The sequence below is a fragment of the Poecilia reticulata genome, linkage group LG9 (genome assembly GCF_000633615.1).
Source record: "Poecilia reticulata strain Guanapo linkage group LG9, Guppy_female_1.0+MT, whole genome shotgun sequence".
NCBI lineage: Eukaryota > Metazoa > Chordata > Actinopteri > Cyprinodontiformes > Poeciliidae > Poecilia > Poecilia reticulata.
In genome coordinates, this window is record NC_024339.1 from 22,182,275 (window position 1) to 22,210,239 (window position 27,965).

General features: G+C 38.5%; 2 protein-coding genes across 2 annotated transcripts in view; one reads left to right on the forward strand and one right to left on the reverse strand.

The window, feature by feature from the left end:
* Positions 1 to 32: 32 nt before the first annotated feature.
* On the reverse strand, positions 33 to 22,448 carry limk2 (LIM domain kinase 2). The gene is made up of 16 exons (XM_008418656.2): positions 21,995 to 22,448; positions 21,632 to 21,722; positions 13,290 to 13,425; positions 9,374 to 9,483; positions 8,413 to 8,598; positions 8,111 to 8,216; positions 6,147 to 6,361; positions 5,874 to 6,054; positions 5,699 to 5,785; positions 5,233 to 5,364; positions 4,439 to 4,495; positions 4,233 to 4,298; positions 3,725 to 3,899; positions 3,541 to 3,596; positions 3,270 to 3,427; positions 33 to 2,260 (listed from the first exon to the last, which is right to left on the reverse strand). The coding sequence occupies exons 1-16, from the start codon at positions 22,008 to 22,010 to the stop codon at positions 2,053 to 2,055; spliced, it is 1,980 nt and encodes a 659-aa protein (XP_008416878.1). The 5' UTR covers positions 22,011 to 22,448; the 3' UTR covers positions 33 to 2,052.
* Positions 22,449 to 22,558: 110 nt separating this feature from the next.
* Positions 22,559 to 27,965, forward strand: part of LOC108166560 (sodium- and chloride-dependent GABA transporter ine) — a 10,001-nt gene continuing 4,594 nt past the window's right edge. The window contains 6 exon segments of the mRNA XM_017306539.1: positions 22,559 to 24,425; positions 25,677 to 25,815; positions 26,601 to 26,697; positions 26,699 to 26,817; positions 27,048 to 27,177; positions 27,796 to 27,803. Coding sequence (XP_017162028.1) covers positions 24,245 to 24,425; positions 25,677 to 25,815; positions 26,601 to 26,697; positions 26,699 to 26,817; positions 27,048 to 27,177; positions 27,796 to 27,803 — 674 coding nt within the window. The 5' untranslated portion in view covers positions 22,559 to 24,244.

The following is a 27,965-nucleotide window of genomic DNA, read 5'->3' on the forward strand; positions in this document are numbered from 1 at the left end:
AAAAAGGTTTGTGCTTAAAAAACAGACTGATGACAGTTTGAAAAAGCAACAGAGGTTTTATTTACGAAACACTACAGAGATATAAATAAAAGTGGTTACAACTGGTCTTCAGTACCTTGCTTGGTGATAGCAAAATGCTGTCGAAATGTCTAATATAAAAAAAACCCAGAAAAATCTACACAATCCAATTAAAGGTATTGCATATACACGTCATTTACATTGCTTCAGAAGAAAAAACAAGTCCCACTTTACAAAGAGTTTGTTTCATAACATCCAACAAAAGTCTTTGTCCTGAATTGTTAGAGAACAAAAATGATTAAGTCTTCATTATTCTGAAAAATTAGTGGAAATCAGACTACAAAGAAACATACCGAGATCAGTGAAGCTTGGAAGAAACACGAATCTTCACCGTCTTATGACAAATCTCAACATGTACAGATTTTTCTGCAGCAAAATAGTTTTGCATTATCTTCAGAGTTCACACACAGTGCAGGTCAGTGTTGCAGGCATCCACACATCTTAGGGAAAGACGCTTCAAAAGAAAGCCATGCAGTTTGGTCAAATTACAAAATCTTGGTCAAATGTGAAGCGAAAAAAAATATAAATCCTAAATAAATAAATTTAAAAAAAAAAGTTTACATGTAATAGAAAGAAAGCACTAAAACACTAGTAGGCACCTTTTTGATAAATGATTTCTAAGCATTAAATAAGTTCACATAAAGTAAAAACTGACTAAAGTAGAGGTCACTGGTTTTGTTTAAAAGAGACATGATTTTAGTGGTTTCTGATTTTAATTTTAGCAATGAGGAGTTCATATAATTTTTTTTATGTTCTCATGTGTAAATGCTAAACTGGAAACTGATCTTGATCTAAAATTTAATGGAGAAAAGCACACACATACACACACAGTGTGACATCACCTCTGTTCCTAAATAATGAGTGCTCATAAAATGAGCAATAATAGAAATAAATAAATGACTGCTCACAGCTGGAAGGCTAGAGACATATTTTAAATTTTTAAACACTGGGCATCAATGCACACATTTTTATGGCTATTTGAGTGTAGTAAGTTTTTGTCTTTATTTAACCCAGAACGTCTGTTGAAATGTGGACTTTTTTCTCCCAGATTCCCCTCTACATTTAGCCTGAGCAAAGAAACTCAGACTAAGTTGCCTCAACTCCAACCACCTTTCAACCAATATCAGACATTAATAAGTGTCTTTCTGTGGGCACCGTTTCACCTCCCACTATTCTGAAACCCAAGAGACGGAAAGATATATAGTTGTTTTATGTCTACTCAATAAAAATGTACTCCCAGGGGCAGACTTTAAAGAAATAAAAGAAATTGAACATTTTTCTAATTTGACTCATTAGTTTCCAGTTGAAATTATAAATGTCTTGAGAAGTCTGTCAGAAATTGTTCCACACCGCCTGAACTACTTTTCTTTTTCTCTCTATTTGTACACATTTGCTAGAGTACATCTGTACACGTGTAGAGTACATTTACACACGTGTGCGCCAACAATCCTCACCTGCACTGTGATTTGACTGTCAAAAGAACTTTGTTTTGTTTTGCTGAGGTTGGGCAACTCCTCTTTAAGGCGTGGAATGGATTCATGTTCCCAAGACACTGAGCACCATCAGAGCCAGAAAAACAAAACTAGTATCGCAAAAAGACATAAATGCCTAACAAAGATCTCCGTTCACAGGGACAGATCCCCCCCCTATGTTGCTACAATTAAGTGAACTATAAAATTAAGAACTGCTCCGTGTTGTTAAATGGAGACACACAGTAACAAAAATAAGCAACCAAAAGTTAGGAATTTGAAATGTGTCTCTTCATTCTCACTGCAGTTCACTGGCACTCAGAGTTATGTTCCAAAAAAAACAGGACAACCGGTCCGGCTCTCTCAGGTTATCCAGTTCTAACTTGGCTCGGTTTCAACACCGTTTTCCCTCTTCCCCTCCCCCCTCATCCACAGAATTAGTGCAGTAGTTAAGAGGCGTCACAGAGAGCGAATGAGTGAGCTACGTGTCAAAAAGGCACAAGTCCTAGGTGTCATTGTCCGTCATGCTGGTGCAGTCTGGAGAGGCTGCTGTTGGTGTGGAGGGCTCCTCTGAGCTCTGGACCGGATCCGTGGGCCAGTAGAGTTGACTCAGATTCTGATGGAGTTCGTCCAGTTCAGCTGGCAGAGGGATTCCCAGTTCCAGGTAAAGCGAGAGGGCGTCAAACCAGTCTTCCAGTTTCTGGAAAGATGGACTGTGGGAGGAGGAAGAGGAAGAGGAGGAGAAAAGAAAAGATCAGTGAGGAGTTTTAGCTTAGAATCAGCCCGATGAGGTTAGGAGAAAACACGAGGAAGCAATTTGGCAGCAGGGACAAGTTTGTGTGCAAGCAGGTCCATACAGCATGTGAAACTGTTTGTTTTTCCTCTCTCTCTCCTCCGCCGCGGCCTTAAGGTGCAACGACGAGACGAAATCCAGCAACAAAACACAAACTGGTTTTGTGAAATGCTTGAATTTTTTTGCTTTTTTAAAATATTTTTGTTATGCTAGAGCAAAGTCCTGTTATATTTCACTTTTTTAATGCTGCAGGACACTTTTTAGTTCTGCTTTTAGCTTCAAAGGATCCTTTTAAATTCCTGAAGTCCCTATAAAAACACAACGCTCTTTGACTCAGGCTTCAAGGTTCATTAAGTAGACCTGACTTTAGCGTCAGGTGAGAAGAGGAAACTCCATGCCTAATTTTTGATGCTCCAGAAAATTCTAATAATTTGCATTTACTGTTCCTTAAAATTTAGAAGTCGTTTCTTTTTGTTGCTTTGCTCTTAACTTTTACTAGAAGCATGAAAACCGGTTGGATACTTTACTTAATGCCTTACAAAATGATTACACAATTTGACTTAGTGCCGTTATTTGAAGTTACAGAAAGCAGTTAAAATCATGTTAAACAAGTGTCTCTCTCTAAAACTAACCTATAAAGTCAAATCCTCTAAACAGTAAAAACTAATTTAAAAAAAAACTACAAAGAATCCATCGAGGCTTTAGGTAGTTAATGTCTATGGGAACATTTTTTACAACAGCTGTCAGCTACGTAGACCTGCCTGGTTGTTATGCTGATTAGTGGTAGCATCTGTGGAGTTGCATTTTAATAATCTGGACCAATTGAGTTATTCAAGGCCAATCGGTTTTTATACTATAATATTTTGGAACAAAGTTGGATATGTTTTGTGCCGTTTTCTTGAAAAGTAAGCTTAAGAGGAGGCTCTCACCGGTTGTCTGGTGTGAGGTCGCAGCAGGCCACAGCCAGGGGGAAGAAAGCTGGAGGACAGTCTTCAGGGAGAAACTTCTCCACAAACTTGCCAACATTCAGGCCAAAGTCCAGCGTCCTGGGGAGGCACTCGGGGTCTGCGTACACTTTTCCGATAATCTGAATAGAATTACAAATAAAATCTTTTCATGGCATCCGAGAAACGTCGAATGTCTTTGCCAAGAAGGTATTTAACAAACTGGAGAAGGAAATGTGAAAGAACAGCAGCTTACCTCACAAAGAACGATCCCAAAAGAGAAGATATCCACCTTTTCGTCGTAGCGTTTACCTAAAATGACATTGAATAAAGAATAAAGTACATGCACTCTTTGATCCCATGACTGTCTTCTTCTCTCATAATTAAAACATTATTTCATTTTTTTTGTTGTTGTTTTCCTTGGGGAATAAGTCACCAACCATTTAGCATTTCTGGAGCCATCCAGTAAGGGTTTCCAACAACAGTATACCGCTTCTTCCGGTCAATGCGCCTCAACACCCTCTTCTTGGTTGAAGGTTTCTCCGGAGGAGGTTTAACTTTCTCCTCTACGATGAGTCGGGACAGACCGAAATCAGCAACCACTACAGTGTTGTCCTGTTGAAAGGGGAAACAAAGTGTTCACTGGTTTTTTACTGGAAAGACTGATTGAAAAAGAAAAAAAAAAAAACTGATCAGTGAATGCATCAACCAGAACGCTAAAAATTTTTTTAAAAATCTGTGACTTTCAAGGAATGACAAACAGGATTGCTTATAGATAATTTCAGAGAAAAATATCTGGGGCGTTTTTAGAATGACTACATGATTGTAGTTTTCTTCTTCATTGTATTTTAACAATTAATAATGTATTGTTTTCTATTTATACTGCTTTCTTCATAAAACTGCAACAAATGTCAACAAAGTGAAAGAGGACGGTCAGACGTCACCTACCAGTTTAACCAGGCAGTTGTGAGAGTTGAGGTCTCTGTGGATGATGCTCATTGAATGAAGGTAAGCCTAAGAGAAAAAGGGAAACTGATTTCTTAGGAATCACATAATTTATACTGCTACATTCACAATTTAATACAATTAGTAATCAAATCACTGATGTTTAATGGTCAAATTTCCCCCAAGGCAAAACAAAGAAAACAACTCACCATGCCAGAGGCGATGCTCTTTGCAAAACTGACTCTTTGTTGCCAAGGAAACGTGTCCTGTGAGTCCAGAGTGAAAACAAACAACAAAAAAAGACAAAAATTAACTTTTAGAGGCATCATAAATGTAAATACAGGGCTTGCACTAATTTTTAATTATACTTTGTCAAATACATCTCAATAAAAAGTGTTCCTACATGTTTTTATGACAGAAATCCAATCTGTTGTAGACACAAATTTCCAGAATTATCAAACTTGTTTTAAAGTATAAATAGGACAGGTCACCAGAAAGTTTTGGCTAATAATTTTAAAGTTGTCAGGCTTTAAAAACAGAGCCTAGAAGAAAAGACAGACAAAAACGAGGGGTAGGCAGGTGAAAGAGTGGATGCATGTATGGATGGATTAAACTTTTAGGCAGAGGACTTGGCAAACAAATACTTTTCCACATTCTTTTTATTTTCTATCCTTATCCAGACCTTGGAAAGACGTAAACTAAATTCTGCAGTTTTCCAGACTTTTCTGAACTGTGTTACCAGAAGCTCAAAAACAAACTATATTCCTAATTCAAGCAAGAAAAAAACAACAAACAACACATGACATGACAGAGGAGTGCAGCAGGGTGAGGTAATTTTCCCCTGGTGAAACCTTCTCATATCTAAGCCTCCCGATTTCCAAACCTACGACTTAATGAGCCGAGATCTGTGTAGGAGGGTGGAGTTTACTTCAGGTCACCTGCACTCTGAGCTCCTTTAGAGTCCACCAAGCATGAAGGTTGTACAAAAGCAAGTTTAACTCACCATGTCTCTGATGAAGTCCTTCAGCGTTCCTCCTTCGATGAACTCCGTGATCAGATTCAGCCTCTTGTCTTTGTACAGCACACCGATGAACTTCAGTACGTGTGGATGGTCGAGGCTCCTCATTACCTTGACCTGAAATTCAGACGCGTGGTAGACAAGAAAAAAAAAAAACAAGTTCCTGATTAATATAAGCAAGTTACCTCTAATCAGTTCTGAGCAGAGGAAAGCTTAGCACGTGTGAAGAAAGAATTAAATACAGGTCAAACTAATGAGTTCCCACCAGAGCAATGTGACAACCTGAAAATAACAATGTACAAAGGGGCGATTGTTGGAGCAAGCGGCGTGGCTTTCAGTTGTGAATCTTAACACAGACACGTGTGTGTGTGTGTGTGTGTGTGTGCGTGCGTGCGTGCGTGTGTGCGTGTGTGTGAGAGAAATCCCCGGCCTCCTGCTGCTCATTACCCACCTCCTTTAGAAAAGTTTTCTGCGTCTCCTCATCGCAACGGATCAGCTCCTTCATCACCATCACTTCCCCAGTGGCTTTGTGAGTCATCTGAGATGAAAGCAGGTATTATTTGAAGTTTAAAGAGTGCAAGAGATAAAATGCTGAATGGAAAAAGAGACGGGAGCTGCAGGCTGACCTTGATGGCCTGTCCAAAAAAGCCCTTCCCTAGGACTTCTCCGTGGATGAGGTCACAGGGTCGGAAAATGCGATGAGAGCAGCTGCTGGAGGACCTCAGGGATTCAGAGCGACCGATGTCTCTCGTGATCATCGGCGCCTCTTTCAGGGAGTTCGGGGACTTGCATATGCTGTTACTGCGCCTGAAACAAAGACAGATACAGACAGTTTAATGGCGTGTAGGCTCAGACCAAAAACAAGGAAGATGTAAGCATCTTAGACTCTCTCTGCGTACTTCAAAGACCTCCTTTTCAGCATGCCATCGTCAACTTCGTCTGTCCTCTCCAGGACCGTGTCGGACGGCGAGGACAGACGCATGCGGGACGTGGCCGGGACGCCCAGCTGGTTCCTAGGCGAGCCCAGTCGCAGCCGATCCAGACGCTGCCTCACCGGGTCGTACTCTATCAGTAGCTGCAGCGTGTGACTGGTGTGGTGGATCAGATCGTACACCTCAACGAGAAAAGGACATGCAAGACTGAAACAGCTTTTCCTCAAAGCAACGTGAACCAAACCTCCATGATATTTGTTTTTAATGACATTTTCATTTATTTTGTGCAACATGCGAGTGATCACCATTACTAAAAGTGAACATGTGTCACGTCACCCCACAGCGTTATACAAGATTCAAGTCAAAACAAGCCTCCAAGTAGCAGTAGGGATGCACAAAATGTTACAAATACATTGTCGTTCTCAGTCTAAGCAACATAAATGACACAAAAGATTGTTTGGAATGCAATCATTGGTGGAAAATGTATTCAAAAGGAACATGAGATCACACTCTGCATGCCAGTAATATTTCGAGCCAGTTAGTTGGAGTTGAATTGCAGTGGAGTAGAGAGTTGGAAGCACAAGTGATGTGAACTTATTATGTTCTCATCACGTCATCACTGATTTTTCTAAAAATGTCGCGTGACCTTCTAGTATTGTGAAGTAAAGGCCCTACAGAAACTAAACAAAAGTTACTAGGAACTCAAATAACGTAAAAAGGAAAATATAAACCAAACAAATTTATTCAAATTAAAATTAGGATGTTTCTAAACTTTCCAGAAAACCCTGTTATTTATGAAGGTTTTAATTTCTATGCATTTTAATAAAGTGGAAAATAAAAGACATGTCAGATATTAGTGTCAGAATTTGATTCCCTCCAGGTTATTGTGCCACAGCAAACCTACAAAGTGCAACCTGTGGAAAAATCTCCATATTGATGAGTGGTAAAAAAAAAGAAAAAAGAAAAACAGGCTAGATCAGCAATAACCAAAACAAAACAAGCACATGTCTGAAGGGAGAGGTTTCGAGGATGAGCCTTTAAGTAATTTAAAAGCCTTCCTCTCCCAACTCAAGAATGTTGGAAGAATGTGAGAAATGCAAAAATCCACATGTCAAGATGAGAACATGGCTTTGAAATATGCACTTGAGGCATGAAGCTAATGAGGAAACTTTTTCTTTTTTTTTTCTTTTTTTTTAAACTTTATTTTTTAAGATTTTTTAATACACATACATGCTTGGAACATTCAGATCCCCCTTTAACACAAAACGCAGAGCATTCAATTTGACAGGTGCAGTCATGTATGTAATAGTCAACAAAAAGCAGTAATTACATCTATTAATTGTTGTCAGTCGTTATAGAGGTTTCAGTTTTTTCCAATATTTGTTGAATTTGTGAGTAGCAAGTCTTAATGAGAAAGTCAGTCTCTCCATTGTGTGGATTTTCCCGACTATTTCCCTCCATTCCAAGTTTGTTGGCGGTTCCGGGTCCAACCACCTGCGGGTTATCGCTTTCCTTGCTCCTGCCAACAGTACTAAAAGCAGATATCTATCCGACTTCCCCAGTGTTTCGGGTAGATCACCCAGAAACACCACAGCAACATCATATCGCAAATTCAGGTCCATTTTAGCATTGATTTCCCCCATCACCTCCAACCAAAAGGGTGTAATCTTTGTACATTCCCAGAAGACATGAAAATGTCCCGCAGACTCATTCCCACAGTTCCTCCAACATTTTGCCTTTTCAGTATTGTTACAATGTTTACTTTTAATGTTCGGTGTAATAAAAAAAAACATACCATACATTTTCAGGTAAATTCCTTCCATAGGCCTGAACTTGATGTGTGAAGAGGAAACTTTGTTTGATCTGAAACATTTTCAGTTTCTGCAACACTGTAGCAGACATGGTGTTAAAAAAAAAAAAAAAAAGCTCACCTCCTTCTCCATCAGCGTCCCAACAGGCAGTCCATTGATCTCCAGGATCCTGTCTCCAACGTGGATAGCACTTCGCACCTCCGGACTGATAAGCATCCCTCTGACCCTGAAGCAAGAACAGGCGAGCGACTTAAAATCCACATCAAGCTTCCCACCACTACCTCATTTGCCGTGACACGCTTCCACACAAACACACTCACAGCAGCGGTTCACCAAACCTATAATCATGTCTTGCATAAAAGCATTACTCACACAACAGCGACACAGGCGCACAGATCCGCCGCCGGCAGTTTGCCACTTACTCTTTGACTTGAACGCTGGCCGCGCCGTTCACGTCCCTCAGCACGGACACAGAGAATCCCCTCTTCCCGTTAGCCGCCGAGGGCATCGAGATGAGCGTCACCGTGTGCGGCAGGGAGTCCAATATCGAGTCGTGTGAGCGTTTCTCCAACATGGGGGTGAGGATCACCTGCTTGTAGCACTTTCCACTGCAAAAGCAGGAAAGAAAATGGTTCCAATAATGCTCAAAATAATTAGGAGTATTAGCAAGTGTGTAAAAAAAATAAAAAATGAAAAATGTAATTTCGGCGTGAGAAACATGACTGATGATTCATGCTAAATGAAGCATAACGCATGTAATGCATGTAACCTGTAATGCAGGATTATTGAAGAAGTCTTTAACTTGACTAACAAAATATGTCGATATTTAATCAAATATGTATTGAAAGAAACGATGTCGATGAGAATGAACAAATATATTACAGTATTATGCATATTACATTTAATGTTATTTTATTATTATTATTATTATTATATATATTATCAACTTTATCATGGCAGCGTCATGATATTTTTTGTTTCAGTTCAACCCATCAAGGTCAAAGAGCAATGACACTAAAGGTCTGCATCTCCAGTGTTGAGTCCCACTGTTCTTTGACCCTTGGAGGCATCCCTACAAACCAGAATCAATTCAATGTTTAATGGCCAAGCCTTTCTATGGAATAAATGAGTCACATATTTAAATACAACTGAATAACCTTTCTCAAATGGTGTTTAAATTATGACATGTAATATTACCTTCCAAATGATGCATTCTTTAACTGGACTGTGGTAAATTCACCGTAGAGGAAGGAGACGTATTGCAAAAGATGATGCAGCAATCTTGTGTTTTTATCACCAGCTTTCACTTTCAGTCATTAACCTAGATTTCGACTCTGCATTCACCCCCTTAAAATCTCCTAGACCAACGTAAAACAAACTTACCAATAGAGTTTGGACCTCTCGACCAAGGCGTACGTGTCCCGGTCCTCGATGATCACCTTGCAGCTCAGACACACAAAACACTCGGGGTGGTACTTGTGTTCTCCAGCCACCTGCAACCAGAAGCAAGCCAACTGATGCTCCATGCAGGACAGAAGAGAAAACGATCTGTCGAGATCCTCTTCCATGTGATTAATAAGTGTGTGACTCTGTGAACCCTCCTTCACATTGAGCGGTGACACAGCGTCAACACCTGCTTCACTCTCAGCCTGTCTGGAATCTGCTCTGACGTCATCCAGGCAGGTCTGAGCTGTTTGTTTCACTGCTGCTTTCATGTCTCTCTCTCTCTCTCTCGCTCTGACACTTGCTGCACATGACTTACCAATTTCCCTTTCAGTAGTTTATGTCATGCTCTCTTAACATCTGTCTTTCCTCTTTCTCTCCCATGCAAGATGAGATAATGTTCCGGCGCTTGAGCAAGCAGTGGGCTTAGTAAATACAGAGCCTTGTAAAACTATTTGCTCCATTTGAATCACAAAGATATGAGAAAATCCTGCAATGGAGATATTTTTAGTAAATACTGTGATGCAGAAAATAGCTGCAATAAATTCAGATTTTCCTCCGTCTCTTTCTCCTCTGTTCTTCCAACGCTCCCAGTGACCTTTCACCTCTTCCCACCTCTGTGATTTGGGCATTTACTGCGGTGAAACTCTATCCAGACAGCTGAATGGAATAGTGTCAGCTAGTAATACATGGAAAACAATTATTGCACTCCAGACATTAAATTTATATTCATGTTGTGCAATAATGATATATTGTTAATCCCTACATGTTACAACAACAAAATGAAAAAAGATTTTATAGGGATTTTATGTAAAAGGCCAAGAGGAGCACAGAAAATAGCACATTAATGTGAAGTTAAAAACATTCTTCATGGTTTAGAATATTTTTTGGAAATAAAACTAAATAAAATGCGAGTTTACTTGTATTCAGCCCCTCTGATTCAATACTTTGTAGAAGCAGCTTTTAAGTGACTTCTAAAGGAAATTGATTTTCTTCAATTATTTAGGGGTTGTGAGACTAAAAGAAGCTAATTTTTTTTTAGATTCCACAAATAGGAAAACTGCATCCGCTTTCTCCCGCTTTACAATTCTGTTTTGGATTTAGTTATCCGGATTTATTATATGAAAATCTAAATAAAATACAAGGAAGTTGGTGGTTGTGAAGTGAAAAAATGTGCAAAAGATCAAGTGATATTAAAACATTTGCAACAATTACTAATTTCAGATTAATTTATGCATCATGAAGTCAGATACAATCAATGTAATTGCAGACAAAATAGGTTTTCCACACAGTGTAATGAATCTTAAAGCTATTTCAGAACATTCCTAAGTTTTCCCATCTTCATGTTTGCTGCTTTGTGCTGGAGGGGCGTGCTCGAAAACAAAAATCCAAATCATTCCTTTTTTGCTCGACTATTCACATCTACCTGAAACTTAAGCACAGACAAGTTTGTGGTATTTTTCCAACATGTTCTGTAGCTGTGAGTCACTTCGTCTGTGCTGGAAGAGGATTCCCAGCTGCCTGAAGGTGATGCCGACAAAAACGATTGCGACATCTCCTGAGCTTGTCTGTAACTCCTCACCTTTGAGCACAAAAACAAAACCATCCCCCTCGGTTACGCCCTGCCCCGGGCCTAAACAGTGAGACGCAAGACAACAGACCAATGTAGCAACAGAGCAGAATTTCATAAACTGATCCTGAAAACTGCTTAAGCAAAAAAAAAAAAAATCCAATTTCATCAATAAACAAACAAACTAGAACAAGAGCAGTTGTGTCCTGGGCTGGGATGCCGAACATGCAGCAGCAGCAGAAGCAGCTTTGTACGAGCCTCCTCTGCTCCTGGACCACAATGCTTTTCTGTCTGGCCGATCGGCCGCGGTGCCAGTTCAGTCCTGCCAAAAAAACGCTCGGTGAAGCTGATGAAGCTGGACGCCAATGGCACAATGTAAAAAAAAAAAAACTCCGCCTGTTGCTTGGTGGCAGAAAGAAAACGTCAGTCTGACCGCATGTTAGCTGGGTGACCCTGTTTGTGTCCAGCAGCAGAAGCTTCCATCTGAAGGACTTTTACTGCTTACTTATTTATTGACTCCGTTTTGTTTGAAGCGAGCACCGTTTACTCTGTCAAATACTGATATTGGATCTCCAAAAAGCCATCTATGCACGTCATCATAACTGTGGGTAATATCAACAGAGCTTCTCGCCACACTGGACTCTAACATGCTCCAAAACCGCCGCATGTTCTGGTTTTTTCCCCACTCGGTTCTGCATGTGGGGAAGTGAACCGTGGAGAACTTCTGTACAGAGAAGGAGCAGAGTGGGGCCTCTTGGGGGGGAAAACTAATTCACAAGTCTATGCAGAGCCCCCTTCTGCACGATTCAGCAGCAGGCCAAAAACAAGTATCGTTCACAACTGAAAAACAAAAGCATCTCACTAATAAGGTCCACCAGAAAAATAAAACTGGAGCACGACACAGGCTGTGTGAAATTTGTTTTCATAGATTGAGGGCAAAACAAATTAGCTGCTTGTGTTTTATTATGCACGCACACAGCGTTGCAGTTAATTTATGATCCAAATTAAATCAACACTACTTTAAAACCTTATTGTTTAAATTCTAGTTTGTAAATCTTTGATGCCTTTCTTTCTATTTGCAAAATTTAAGAGAGTTTAACTACACCAATCTAAAGCCATTTTAAAAGATTTTATTCCAAAAAAAAAAAAAAAGAAAATTTAGCCTTAAAAAGAATAATCAGCATTCATCGATGGTTTCACTTGCCATGTAAATCTAAAACTAGTGCCCTAAGAAATCTATTTTATTATTTTTAACACCGAGTGTATCTTTTCTTTTAAAATATTTACTTCTTTGCCAATATAGAAAAGAACATTACTAAAATGAAATAATCTGTTTTTGCAGTAACCTAATCTCACTGCACCAATACACTGAAAATGGGCCGTTATCAAGTCTTATCAAGCCTTTCAGCAGGTTAATGATCCAAAACATTTGATTAAATCAACATAGAAACTCAACAGAGACAAAAGGATGTCCGCTTCAATCCCAAAACACAAATACAATAGAAACCTGATGAGTGAGCTGAAGATATCTAGAGTAGTTCAAAAGCCATCTGTGATCATTTTCCTTTTACCATCTGTTATTAGTATTTACACCAGAACGATATTTAGGCTATTTTTTAATCAGCATGAAAAAAAGAGAAAAGCTCAAATTGAATCAAGAGCAGAGTTTGGCTGGAGTCTCCACATCTCTCAGTCCTTCCTGCCCCGGAGTGCTCCCAAACCGTTTCAGATTTACATTTATCAACATACTCACTTGGATAATTAGACCACATTCACAAAAAATAAAGAGCTGGCCTCTCTTCAGCAGTTCAAGCAAAAGGGGGGAAAAAATCCCACAAATAAGAAAAGTGGACTGACATCACGGTTCACTTCCCCACATGTGAGATTCCTGCATAAAGTAATATAATTAAATCAGAACTATTGGCTTTAGATTGATGTGAACACTATTTAAATTTCAGATTAGGTCACCATGCCAAGGAACCAATAAAAGCTCCTGGGTTTGCAAGACATTGGTAGTTATACAAAAAGATATACTTTTAGTCCCTTTAAGGAGTTTAAATTTAAAAAACCCTCCAGCCCTTTCACCTCGATTCTGTCGTGACTGTTAGATGCTCTCATTGTTAAATTCATAAAGAGCTTTTCAACTCCCCCCCAAAATAAAAATAAAACTGCTTACAAACTTTACAATGAATAAACAGTTTCTGCTAAAACACCATCTCAAGATGGTTTGTGACAACAGGTTGGCATCTACCAGTAAAAAATGTAAAACAATAATAACGGACTTACCATGGCAGGTCCCGTCATGAGCAGCGAACAGCCGTGACAGAGCTCCCCAAACTTCTCCCAGTAGTGTTTCTGACAGTACAGCTTGCCATCCTTCTCATAGTACCAGTTAGTGAGGTTGTCAGAGCAGACGGAGCATCTGGAAAGACAAAGAGAGTCAGACCGCTGCAGAAATCAAAGCAGCACAAGAGATGCAGGATCTTCTACACCGTACAACTGTACAGTCCGTTATTTTTTTTTCCTCTAGGAAGCTAAAAGCAAAAAAAATCTTTAAAAAATGTATCTGTCTTTTGTGAGATCGGCAATCCACTGCGATCAAACATGTCTAGAACAGGGTTTCTACACATGTTCACGATGAAAGTCTATGTTTTAAACCAGCTATGCGCTTAGTTGATTTTTTAGCAAATTTCACAAGTATAAAAACAAAAGTTTAGAAAAACTTCAATGTAGAGGTTGCTATTGAAATCAGGGTTTAAATAGAAAACCCAAGATGGTGGATGGGTGGATGGATGCTGGGATACTTATTCAACCCAAACCACTAAAATACTTGGTTTCAGATCGCTAAGGATCCCATCACAAATTATCCACAAGTCATTCTTTGAAGGTTCAAGTATAGCCTTAAGACTTTGTTTTTGGGACCAAAGTCCCCCTTTTTCTTGATATGCAAAACACAGGAGAGCCTTATTTAACAATAAAACCCCTTTTGAGTTAATCACACACTCACAGAAATGTTTAAAATGTTAACAGGGATCCACAAATTTGATTGGCTTTCGTTGATTGAGCTTATAATTAGAGCAAAGAGACCCTTTCCAGAAGAAACATTTACAGAATGGTTGCACTTTAAATAATAGCAAAACACAGATATAACAACACTTTTTTCAGCCTGTTGCACAAGTGTTGTTCATAATGTACAGGACACAGAACGGAGCTGGTACATAAACACTCAGGTTGTTCCTGAGAATAAAAACATGTACTTTTCTACTTTTCTTTGTTCAACAAGGCGTAGATACATTTTGTCTCTGGGATGTGTAGGAACTTGCATGGCTGCCGTTATTTTAGCTTTGCGGAGTCGTTCCACCCATGAAGCTGATTAAAATCAATCTTTTGTAAACTAAAGGTATAGAATGATTCTAGGACCTTGAAAAGATTAAACTTTTCAAGAAAATAGAAGCGAGATAGAAAACTCCAAAAGCACTAGGTAGGCAAAAAAACATGTATCCACAAGGACAAAGTCTGCAGATCACCCTGCTGTTTATTGTTTTGTTTGCTTACAACTGTGCATCGCTGTTCTTTTCCTTATCTTGGTCAATGTAAACACTGAAAAACCATCTGCTAACCTTTAGCCCAAGACATGCAAAGTAAACCATTAAAATACTTCTGGCACAAGTTTGGGCTATATTCTCTTAGGTAAGATCCTCTTCTGTCAAATCCCTTCGCAATTAAAGAGAAACATTTCCCAACCCAATAAGATCAACACGTACCGATCCAAATGTTTACTTGGATTTCTGCTGACTGCTTCAGCTGCTGATTAGTCTGTCACCTGAGGTGAAGCTTGACACAGTAAAGGAACTTTAATGACAACAACCTAGTGACAAAATGTTCAGAGGAAGGAATGCAGAAGATGCCCCAAACTAGGAAGTGCTTACAGTCCAATAGCATTTCCTCAATCAAGCAGCACTGATTATGTAAATCATGGAGGAAACTGCCTTGCTGGGGTTTTACGTTATTGAAAAGTCTGCTGTGAGGTTTCCAATGTTGTTGCCTTCATTATTCAACCTTTACCCTCCCACTATGGTTTCTATGAAATCCTGCCACATTATGCTGAAAGAAGTCTAAGATTTAGGTCACAGCTTGCAGGCAAACAAATAGGGTTGTTATGCCTTAAACTCACCCAATGGTGAAATGAAACAAAGACACCAAAAAGAGCAACTAGCATTTAGTACACATCAAGGCATTCGGGACGGTTTGCAAATATAAACTGTAGTGACCTTCTGATTGACAATTTTCTTTAATTTAGGTGGGCGTATGGTCAATGTACAGAATAATTTTAAATTTTCTTAAGAGTGAAAGGAATCCTAATTGATCCCTCATGCAAGTAAGCATAGGTTATCAGCATTTTCACATTGTTTTTTGAGTTTTCAGCAGCCTACATGTGACAGCCGCACATCACGTTGCTTTCTGTACCGTAGGTATGGTTGATCCCGGATTATTGACTTTGGCACCACATCCAGATATTTGAGTTATCTGGCTTTACTTTAGAAGGAGCTGTCCTGCAGAAGGAGGAACACATGGTTTTGTTTCGACTGCAGAGAGAAATGCAGGGAACTGGGAAAAAAAAACAAAAAAAACATTGGCTCTCAGGCAGCAAAGCATCAACATGCAGAGACACAAGTGTTACTGTTTCCAGAAAAAATGTGAAGAAAAAACGTTGAAGATAAACCAGAGGTCAGCAAAATGACTCCGGCTTCAGACAACTCGCTGTGATTTGATGAGTCAAAAACGGAGAACAAAGTTTGCTGAGGTGAAGGCTGCGTGAGTAATAATGGCTGCGGTTGCAGCTGTTTTAAAGGCCAAGCATCTGATGTAAGTGAAAAGGGGCCAAAAATTGTTTAATTTTAGTACCAGTAAATGCAATGACTTGGACAGAACAGCTGGCATCAAATAAAAACGTTTGTAAAACTTTGAGAGTTTACATGTGTGCAGCCCAAATAAAGATATACATTTTTCTAAAACTTTCCTCCAGTACTTTTAGTTCTCACAGTGGAAGATGGAAAAGTAGTTTAACTTTAGATTTTACAACTCACAAAATGTCCAATGGATAGTTTTAATAGATGCTAATAAAGAATAAAGTACAATGACTAGGTATACTCTCTCATTTTTACTTAGATGTAGAGCTGCAACGACTCTTTGAATTATTTGATTAACTCCAAGCTTCATTACCATTTAATACGCCATGTTCCGGCCGCCATGTTAGCATTGCTAGCACATTGCTAAGTGCTAGCTATGAGTTGCTAAGTGCTAGCAATATAACATGTCCAATTTTTAAGTTCAGTCTGGAGAATCCGGGGAGATTCCATTGATTGATAATGTCTGGCTTTTATTGTTTTTTTGGGGGGGATCAATAGGCATCCTTAAAATGACTGGCGCGATGCCTTTCTCCTCCTTTCTTGGTGTGTGCATGCAGGTACAGCGGAAATTCACAGCGGGCTGCTGTAACTGATGCTTAGCATAAATGTAGCTTTATGGACAAACCAGGAAATGCATTTCCTATCGTCCTGGTTGCATCAAATGCATGGCAGAGCGCACTGTGGCGGTATGTACGTTTCTGTGTGTAACGAAGCCGCCAAATCTGGTCACACACATGGTCACAAAAGTTAGAAATGGCTGGGCAAAGTGAGTTAATCTATTAAATTGACTGAGGATCAAAACTGGAGTATAGACATTTTGGAAACATGTGTCATGTCAAGACTGACATGACACCGTCATAAACATGACATAACACCTGTCATGAACATAAAGAAGTCTTTATGAATGTTTATGACAGTTGTCATGAAGTGTCATTCGGTAAATAATGACACTTTTAATGCAAAGTTGCTCTAAAAGTTGCATTAAAAGTCAATTGCAAGTGCCAACTTTGCATGATTTTGTAAATTATAATAATTTAATGCAGATGTTATGTCAGTCTTATGCACACCCCTTCAAAAAAAGTGTTACCGACATTTTTTATAAGTGTCTCTGTGAGCCTCCTGCTTTATTATTAAGCTGAACATAATTTAGCATAATTTTGTTCCAGTTAACTTAAAAACTGAGCTCTTGTGATTTAATTTTTTAAACTACAGAAAAGTATTTGTTTAGAGATGCAGACTTATGTAAATTTGAGCTGATGTTGATATCTGATATTTATACTGTTATGGCAGTATTTACCAGTATTTTTATTTTATCCATTTTTTTTGATTACTCAATTAATCGCCAGAATAATGTGTAAAATGCTCAAAAACTAAAAAACAAACACTTACAACACCCCTACTTAGATCCAATAAACTATTATAAAAGTAAATTAAATTCATTATATTCATAGCAAGATATTTCAAGCATTTCATTTTAATAATGTTGATCAATTTAGCATACGGCTAATTGAAATCCAGAATTCAGTTTCTCATAAAATCTAGATTATTTTGCAATATCAATTGAAGTGAATATATGTAACAGAAATATAAAGCTGCGACCTGGAAAGCTTTGTTATTTTTATTTATCTGATGTCCTAATTTTCTATTTAGCATAATTTTGGGTTGTCGTATAAAAACACACATTCTAATTCTGCAATATTTCAACATAACATTTTTAAATGACTCTTCCTTGGTGACGACATGTCCCACAGCATGATTCTCCCTCTCCCTTGTGCGTTAATAGACGTACCAAGGATATGAGTTCATAAGGTGGGCTTTTATCCTACAAACAGCATAATTTTCCATTGAACCTTATCTCAAGCTGTTGGTGGGAAATTGTGACTGTTTCGTAGTTTTCTGGAAACCAGAGTAAGAGTAAGAATTTCTATTGTTTAGAAAGCCTGCCTCGTGATGGACTAATGAACATCCTGCCTCATACCTCAGTAAGGGTCCTTCTAAAGTCCAATGATTCAAATTATCCAGTCAAATTTTAAAAACAGCAGCAATTCAGGTTTTATGACTCATCATGTGTCTGAAGGAGCTTCTTTGAAAGCTCACATTTCTAAACGTCCTTAATTTGATCAGACTTGAAGTATCTTTTAATAACATTCACATCCTTTTTCTATCTTGTGAGTGATTAGTTTGCATGTTCAATGCAGACATGAAAAGAACCATTGTTTATGGATGAAGTTTGAACCACATTGTGTGAGGAAGGAAAAAAAGACATTCCAGTGGATCCAAACGGTTAGCTTTGAATATCCCATTGTAATGAACTTGTGCTGGTTACGATTCTTTGACATGAAATTTTAGACGGTTCCGATTTTTAAAAATTAGGCTAAAAAAAAAAAATCTGTTTACATGATCATCTATGTTTAGTGGTTAATTATCACCCTAAAACGGCGGTCCTGCTAAAATAAAATAAAAGCATTTAGGAAAGCGTAGCAGCTCAGCCTGGATTGGCGTTACCAGGTGATACTAGCATACTTAAACTGTCAAGGTAAAAGGTATATTAAAATGAGGAAAATATGTCAAGTGTCAACAGAAAAAAGGAGAAATCACTTCCCCATAAAACAATCAAAAACTGTGTAATTATGTCCACATAATGCCTGAATGAGATGATGCTAGTGTCGTTATAAAAACACCTGAATCCTTCATCTACACACTGCTGAATGGAGGCAGAGAACATTAATTCAGGTGGCTCTAAGGCAAACAATGGCATCGACATTGCTGCACAAACACTACAAAGCAAACATTACTCATTTCCTAAAACCCACATTCCTCGTTGTATTTAGAGGGTGAGACGTGACCAATGGAGCTTAAAACATCTGCAAATGTCCTACACTATAACATCATTTCAGGGCATCGTTCATCCCCAAAAGACTTCGTTCGCCTCAGATGAAGATAGATCTGTCAACCAGTAATTTTAATTGGCATGCATGAAAGAAAAATGTCAGCTTGTTCTAGCTGTAAGAAACATATTTGATTTATACCACAGCAAAGTCACAAGGACTCCAATAAGTTCAACACATGGAACAGGCAAAATGTGAGCCATTCATTTCTTGACTTTCCAGAAATAGTGTGTTCATCAGCAATCCCATTCAACCTCTGCACATTTACCTGCGGAAGGAAGATTAGGATTTAAGCACTCTTCTTTTTTTAATATAGTGGTGGAAAATGTCTCTGCATGTTAACAGAAGCTACCATCTTTGAAATTATATACAGCAGAAGAAAGAAATGAAGATGAATTAAGAAGGCCAAGCAGCTCCACCCTGTACTGTGGCAAGCTTTGATAAGATCTCCAGCACTGCACACAGAGTGAGAAACAAAAGCTAAGTGGCTTGCTTTGTTAAAGAAATGAAAAGAAAAAAAAGAAAAAAAGGACTTTGGTGGTGTCTGAAACAGCAATTTACAGATCTGAATCGCTGTCTAGGAATGTGCAGCACAAGCTAATGTAGTGTTACCTATGGGACTCAGTAACACCACCAGGTTTACTGGAACAGGAGTGACGTTCGCTCACAAGAATGTTACACAAGGTGGAGGTGCGAGTAGGGCAAAGTGGCAGGCAACATGTGGACAATGGAAAAAAGAAAACACACTGCATATTCTTTCAGCAAGGACACGTTTTATTTTTGCTTTCTTAAGACGCATTGTCTGGCAGAGAATGCCACCAGAGATAAGAGTGTCAGTTTACGAAGGTGCCGAGTTACAAACACACATGCAAAACATGTCGGCTCTGCAGCTTTAAGACAGAGTGGGGGGGCTGGGGGGAAACAATCTATGTATTAAGTACAAATAAAAGAGGCGAGTTGCAATGTAACGGTGTCAGGTCATTTGAATGAGATAAGAGGTTTAATTTGTTACTGCAGAGTCGGTATCTTTAAAGGGTGTAAAATCGGGTTATGCGAGGACACTAAAACTCAACTTAAGTAAAACTCTTGTTTTAAGTTTTTGAATGTAACAATTTTAATCATTTCAATAAAGTGACAAACATTATTTGTATATAATAATAGAGTAATTTCAGTAACAAGATGCTGTTTTTTAGGCCTAAAATAAAAATGTGGTGAAGAATTTACTGAATGCACAATGTACAAAAAGATATCTTACAAATTTTTATCTGCTGTTGAAATTGGTTAATTTCCTGTTTGGTGTTCAACACAATTTTAGCTTTTTTTTTTTTTTGTGCGGATATTTTTATTATTTGGGTTTATTTTCTTTAAAGCTTGATGGACTTGTGGTATCATGAAACCTCAGAGAAAAAGAAAAAAGTATTTTTCAAGGAAAACCAGAAAAACAGGTTGGTAAGTTTATTTAAAATAAAAAACATGCACTTTCTAGGGACGGGCAATGTTATATTGCTCGTTAGGTAAAAAAAAAAAAAAGAATATACTGTGAAAGGTTAGTGATTAGTGATAAATTAGATTAAAGTAATTCTAAAGATTGCAGATATTTTTGGGGGGTTCCAATCTGACTTAAATATCTTCTCACAAAGTTGTTTTCTACACCAGGCTACTTTTAAACAAATATCTAGTGCCATTTCTAGTCATGTTGTCTTGAAAGTTAATATTTAATGAGGTGTTTTTTTTTTTGTATTTTAACAGAAATACATGCAGTGAAGGCTCATTAATATGTGAAGAAGGGAGAAGACATTTCTAGCTAAAGCTAAATTGAAAGCTGCGTCACCAACTAATCCATTGGATTTGAAAATAAACAGTAAACTTGGATTAAAACAAGTTAATCAAAACTTGATTAACTTGTTAATCAAGTTTTGATTAACAAGTTAATTCAGCAAATGTTTGTAATTTGCTGAAATTACAAAAAAAATAAGCAGGGAATACATGAGATTGAGCATTTGTGCTAGAGACTGAGAATACTGTTACTTCATAATGACTAGAACCACATCAAAATCAGCCGGCTATATCAATCTTTTATAGAGTTTTTCTCTTTTTTAATGTGCACCCCTCTTTAAATAACAGTAAGAAAAAATATCCTTAAAGGTTAATCTTACAACTGAAAAAGTTTGAAGTGGAAAAAGTGTTGAAATATTGGTGTACACAACACAAAATAATTCTATTTTCATTGCAGCACCCAAACAGCACATTCACCTGTAAAAATATATTCTTTTCTTCAATAATGTCTCAAACATGTGAGAGGACTCTGGTTCGCATTGGTGTAGTTTTCTTAAATTAGTCAAACAAATGTTTTGTTTTTGCTTTTCAAATGCAAATTCAAAACAACAAAGCGTATTATCATCAGGAGGAAACATGAACATCAATTGTTAACTAAAGGGAGAAACCCTGTGGAGAGTTATATCAGGTAGGCATGTGAGGTATTCACCTGTGTGTGTGTGTGTGTGTAGGTTCACTGCCCCAAACACACACACCCTGAGCTTTGAGGGCCAGAGAGGTTTGAGCAGCATCACCACTGAGGCAATCATTAAGCCTCAGTACACAAGGACAAAGTCCTCCAGAACAGGACCATCACCAGCCCTGCTTTGTGACACCGACAGGAATGTCTGGGGGTTGTGCACAAACACAAGCGGGTTCGGGGATCATCTACGTTATAAAAGGTTTAAAAGCTTTTCTACTTTTTTTTTTATTATTTGCTGAGACTAAACCCGAGCTCAAGGTTGCATGGGCGTGTCCCAAAAAAAAAAAAAATCCCTAACCTGGGATCACTTACTGAAAGCAGGCGTTGTGCCAGGTATCCTGGAGGACCTTCATCTGGAATGAGTCTTGAATTTTTCCTCCACAGCCCGCACAATAACAGTTACCTGCAAAAAAAAGCAAGTGTTCAGTCAATGCTTGAGAAGTGAGAGAAAAACAGTCTAAAATTAGTAACAATAGAAGCCGAGTTCAATTCAATTCAATTCAATCAACGACAGTCCACGCCACCGAAACCTAAAAATATTTTTTTTTAAAAGCGTAGAAAAGTGTATGAATTAAAAAGTGGCTCCTATTTGTAAAGCGCTACAAACGGCTAGCTCCAGTAAAACAAAAATAACCTCGCCTCATTATAGAATAACAACCTGAAAGCACTCCTTACTTTCTGGTTCCTCCATCGACTCTACCGAGAGCGTTGTCGAGATTTGTGCTCCTTCTACCAGCTTCTCATTCTGCAGCAGCGGAGCCGTCGTGAGTCGCCTCTCGTTTACATCCCAGACCTCCACTCAGCTCTGAATACATCAGGAGGAAAATCACTAATTCCCCCCCCTCCCCTCTTTAAAGCCGCGCACAAATACGAAGACCAAATTCCTGGTGGACGGAGCTGCTTTTCTCGCTTGCTGGCAGGACAAGTGACGTAATGCGGTCGCCACATTCCTGTACGGAGAGCGGAAAGGCTCAGCTGCAGCACCTGGAGGCAGAAAAGGGCTCAAAACTGTAGACAAAATGAGAAAAGGAGGGACATCGACGCCATCTAAAGGCCATGTGACAGTATTGCCACACACTGAAGATATAAACCAAACCAAACCAACTTTATTTATAAAGCACTTTAAAACAACCACAGCTGATACAAAGTGATGTACATTAAAACGCAACATAATAAAAATAAATAAATAAAAACTTACAGTTTAAAAGCAAAAACATACAATTTAAAACTAGATCCCGCTGGTGTTGAAAGCCAAGTAAAATAGATGGGTTTTAAGACGAGCTTTAACACCCACAAACACCCACATGAAATATACCGATATTATGAATAATAGTTTTTTCTTAGGGAGTAAATGTAGGGTAGAGTTCGACATTATTTGTCACAGTCTTTGAGTGTCTGAGTCTTGGGTTTTTGATTATGTTTGATCATATTCTTGTGGAAAATGTGTCTTCTATAATGTGTGAATGACTGAATGTAGTGTGAAGCGCTTTGGGGTCATCTGGACTTGATAAAACACAAGTACAGGCCATTTCTACATGTTTCTTATGTAAAAAAAATTAGTTAAAACACTTCAAAGAGCATCATTCAAGCAGCTACCTGCACTTTGTCTCTGACAACCATGACTTTATCAGCAGTACTATGGTCATCAGCTTTTTAGAAGCACATGCAGACTGTCTTAGGATTCTACTATTTCATCTCACATATTATCTTAACTAGGTATTCAAAAGTGACAGAAGGTCTGAGTGTATGAGCGAAAATGTTTTTTGAATAAGGACTTAAATTGTTAAGGGCGAAATTAAAAAACGTCACCCTATGTGAAATGTTGAAGAACCACAGTTTTAAATTTCAATTTCCATAGCCACATTCAGGATGAAAATTCACTTTTAAAAAAACCTGGTGGACAAATTGAAGTCGGCTATATTATAAACACTAAATCATTCCCTTTAAAACAAAAACTCATAATTTAACTGCTTTAGTCAGTATAGACAAAAATGTTGAGCTAGTTGTCAAAATCTGTGAACCAAATGTTATGCATTTCCTTATATGATTCTTTACTGAAAATGTCTCCAAATTGAACAGTTTTGAGGTGAATCTGAGTTTTTCTCTGACGATATTGTTTACAGTTAAGCACAATTTTACCCACAGGGTATTTGTTGTAAAAAAGGTTTGGAGTTTGCATGCACAACTCTATAAATAAATTAGAACTGCAAAGAGCAGTAAAAATATGACGCACATGTATTTATTGTCTTGTACTCGTTCCTCCCACATTAATGTGTAACTTAACTGTACTTCTCACCTGGTGCTGTCTGTGTAAATTCTGGGATGATCAATTCAGTCCATGTGCAATGGGCATTAAGTGAAAGAGGGCCCTCTAAGTCAATTTAATGACGAAGGGGTTGTTATTATTTAGTATTAATATGGTGGCATTCTCGTCAATATATGTGAAAGTCTGTATTTTAGTTTCTTAAAATCGCCTCACATAATCTGAAGGCTATAGAACCTATGTAACACCTGGTTGGGTCATGTAACACTGTAGCGTAGGCAGAGGCTTTTATTTTGAAAAGGGCGTGCCTTACGCACCTCTAGTTGCATACAGATTCACAGACCAGTGAAGTCGGTTCGGTTAAGGACGCCTGCGGTCGTTACATAAGAGTGGGCTGAGTGAATGGGGGAAACATACCCGTAACACCTGCAGTGGGGTTGACACGAATTGTCCCGCTCTGTGATATTTTCTGTCCCGTTGACTTTTAAACAACTCTGTTTAGATAAAACACTGAATTCACGAAGGTTAGAGATTCTTTTGGGTGTACATGATCTTAAATAAACTGAATTTCATCGAATATTATAGCTAGCGTTTGTTGGAGAGCGCGGTTTATTTATAACCCCAAAACATATTCTATTTTTAGTTCATCTCTACCAGCTGCGATGGAGCTCGCAGAGGAAAACTCAAAGCCTCTGTCAGATGTCAAACCCAGTCCTGTGGATACAGGAGCTCAGAGACCCACGTGGTGTGGGCAGCTGGACTTCATCCTGGCCACGGTGGGATACGCAGTGGGACTGGGAAACGTCTGGAGGTTTCCTTATCTGTGTTACAGCAGGGGCGGAGGTGAGGTTGCCAGATGGCGCGTACTGCTGTAATCAGTACTTCAAATCAATAATAAACTGGTTTCTGGGTTAACTTTTTGCTCGAGCAACTGCAAAACAAGCAAAGACAAGTTGAAACTAGTTGTCAGCTAGAAATTAAAGGTTTTATTTTTAAGCATTATTTAATTGCTGGAAGGAAAAGGATGTTCTTTGTTCTTGGCTTGAATCGTTATAGTAAGAATATGAGCCACACGAGTTATATTTTTTTCTCTTGTCTCTCATAACCAGTTGCTGACCAAAGTTTACGTTTGCCGTTTGTCCAGGAATGGCTCCAATAAATTTCTCTAGAATTTTTTGTGTGTTTTAACCACCATTTAACCAAGACACGCAATGAGATGTTCAAAAATTATTAAATAAACTAAGCAAATAGAATTACTACAAAACAATGACCATTTCAAAGTGAGATAAATGCAGAGAATGATAAACTTTGGAAATGCAGTCATGTAGACTAGGTTAGTGAGAAAACATTGATCAGAGGGAGTCAGAGAAAACCAGAAAGGTATTTACAACTTGTAAGTGACACAGTAGTGGACATTTTTTCTGAGAACTGAGTGAGACCTCTTCCAGGTAAAGCCAATTGCATCAGGGTATGTAATCCACTAAAGATTAAGTTTGTCAGAAGATGATTTGTCATCATTCATCACAAAACAAAAGTCCACATTATGAAGCTTTCTGAAATCTCAACATGTAAAGGCCAAACCATCATTACGTAATTTTTAATATGATTTTAAGCTGAATTCATTGCTTTTCAGATTTCAGGTAGATCTGGGGCTTAGCCGTCCATTTCACAGACAGTTGATTGTATTTAGCACATTACAATCAACTGTAATGTGCTCAATACAAGTGTGAAAACCTAAAACTTTACAGGTGGTTTTACATGCCACAAGGAAATGTGATCTATTTATCTTTAAGGATGACCTAGTAAATTATGAACTTACACTTTTACAGTGAGAAAATGTTCCACTGAAATCTTCTCAAACATTTTCCTGCAACTGTTTTCTAGAAATTAGCCCTATTCAGGAATTGTTCAGATATTTAAACAGTCACCTTCCTAAAATAATAGTCATTTTTTTGCCAAAATGATTTCTTTTGTGTCACATCAAGGTGGGGATTTTCAACAATCACTTTTGGCAAAAAAAAAAGAGAAAAAAAAGACCTAGGCCATTATTTTAGGAAGGTCACAATATTAATATTTTGCAACCTTTTGCTTCAGGTGCCTTCATTATCCCCTACATCGTCATGGTTTTCATTTGCGGCATTCCTCTGCTCTTCATGGAGTTTGCTGTGGGCCAGTATACTCGTTTAGGGCCAGTGCATGCATTCACCAAGATCTGCCCCCTCTGTAAAGGTAAGTGTCTCTCACTGACAGAGGCTGCTTGTTTTGATGGAGATAAACCTCTGATCAGATTCTCTGCATTCACACATGACAATGAAGAAAATTTGGGCTTTGCATGTAAAAAGCATATAAATACTTGGTAGGATTGATTAATTTAGAAATTTGATAAATATTTTCTTGGTTTATGTTCAAATTTGTGCTCAAAATGTTAACCCTATAAGGTTTTGTTGCACTGCAATAAGTTAGAATAAGTGGAAAAAAAGTAATTCTATTCAAAAGCTGAAACATTTGTATTATAAAGATTTTTTTTCTCCACAGAAACAGGCTCGAATTCATGCCAGCGTTCTTGATCACGAGGAATCCCTGAATTTGAGTCAAGGTTATGGGCTAAATAATCTGCTAAAAACGATAGAAAAAGTTATCTACATTTCCAGTGAACATTGAAAAGGAGGCAAGATTTGAGTCACTGCTGAAATAAATTCGATGAGCAATGAGTCACCCAAGACACATTCAAAGAAAATGTAAAACAAGATTGCTTGTACCCAGTCACTGCTCAGTTTATGCAGTCTGAAGCCTGGCCCACTCCAACTGGAACAACAATGGCTTATATATTAAATAATTTAAAGCTTTTGCAGAACTTTGATCCCCTCTTGCTGTTATACTCAACAACCACCAGAAAAACCGCTTTAGACTACAGTAATAAGTAATGCTCCTAGGGAAGTGCGTAACCTCTTCAGCACATATTGCACGACTTCTGCTGAATCACGCCTTACTTTGCCATCTGCTCCTCCACAGGTGTAGGCCTGTAGGCCTGGCCACAGTTGTAATCTCCTTTGTCCTCTGCACATCCTACAATGTGCTCATGGGCTGGGCCTTTTTCTACTTGTTCAACTCATTGAACAAGTAGAACTCTCCCCTGGTCGTCTTGCAGCAACACGTGGAATGTCGTTGGAAACTGCTCCAGCGGCTTCCCTGGCAATGCCACCCATCTGCAGTCTTCAAGCCAGCAGTTCTTTGAGTGAGAAGCCTGCAGTTTTTCCCTGCTTCAGCTGCATTTAATTTATAAGCACTAGCTCAAATTATGTAATTTTATGTTTTAAGCAATTTGCTCTTGTGTCACCTGTAAATATAAACATGTCACATTCTTTATGTGCAAAGATCAGCCTCGTCTCTTGTTGTTGCTCAGGAAGGAAAAGGAAGAGATCTAGATATAGAAATATTCATGTCTTTTTTCTTTTTCCCCGCCAGCCACAATCTTTTAGAGAAGACCAGTGGGATTGAAGAAGCTGGTGGCCTACAGTGGGAAGTATTTGGCTGTCTTCTTCTCTCATGGATCATCATTTATTTATGCATATTTAAAGGAGTCAAATCAGGCAAGGTTTGAATCATTATTGTTTTTCCACCCGACGTATTCATGCGTAGTGCTGTGGAATTATATTTTCCTTCTTACAGACGTCTTCTGTTAGTTTACGTCACTCTTTCATGCGTCAAATCATAAATCACATTAATGATTAGCTGTGTCATGGTATTTGTTGATAAATACTCTCTGACCTAACTTGTTGAAATAATAATGTTTTTTTTTCTGACTGTAAAATTACTGACAAAGCTGGTATCCACAAGTTTAGCCTTCTGGACATGGAGGCTTCCACACTCAACAATGTTGTTTTGTTTTTTTTTCTTTTCTACATTTACCCCGTTATGTGCGCGAGGTGAAGGAGCGTAAGGCGCATTGAAGTGTACAGGAAAACATAATCGGTGCGCCAATTCAAAACATCTACAATAATGATAGTAACATTAATAATAAAATAATTGTCAGTGCAAAGTAGCCTACAAATTCTTTGGTGGGGGGCGGTGAGGGACCTGAATAAAGGCTAGGGGGGCGCTGGGCCAAAAAAGATTGAGAAAGACTGATCTAGAGGCAGAATCGTGTACTACGAAAATTGCGCATGCAGCAGCGTCATTCTGGAAACTTTTGGGTACCCCTTCGTATCTCCAGCGAATAAGGCAAGTCCTGAGAAGCCAGCTTAATGGCAAGAACAAGATCCGTGCGATAAACAGCTACTCACCAGAGTAATCAGAGACCCAGCAGGAATAATCAGCTGGCCAAAGGAGGAGATGAAGACCACCGATGTTAAGACACTCGGAAACTACTGACCATGCATGGAG

Bases quoted from the DNA above. Each gene is read 5' to 3' on its own strand.
- limk2 (XM_008418656.2), bottom strand. The intron at 3,597-3,724 runs GTTGGTGACTTA...ATGTCATTTTAG, and splicing joins GGCTCCAGAAATGCTAAATG to GTAAACGCTACGACGAAAAG. The intron at 3,428-3,540 runs GTAAGCTGCTGT...AATTCTATTCAG, and splicing joins TTGGGATCGTTCTTTGTGAG to ATTATCGGAAAAGTGTACGC.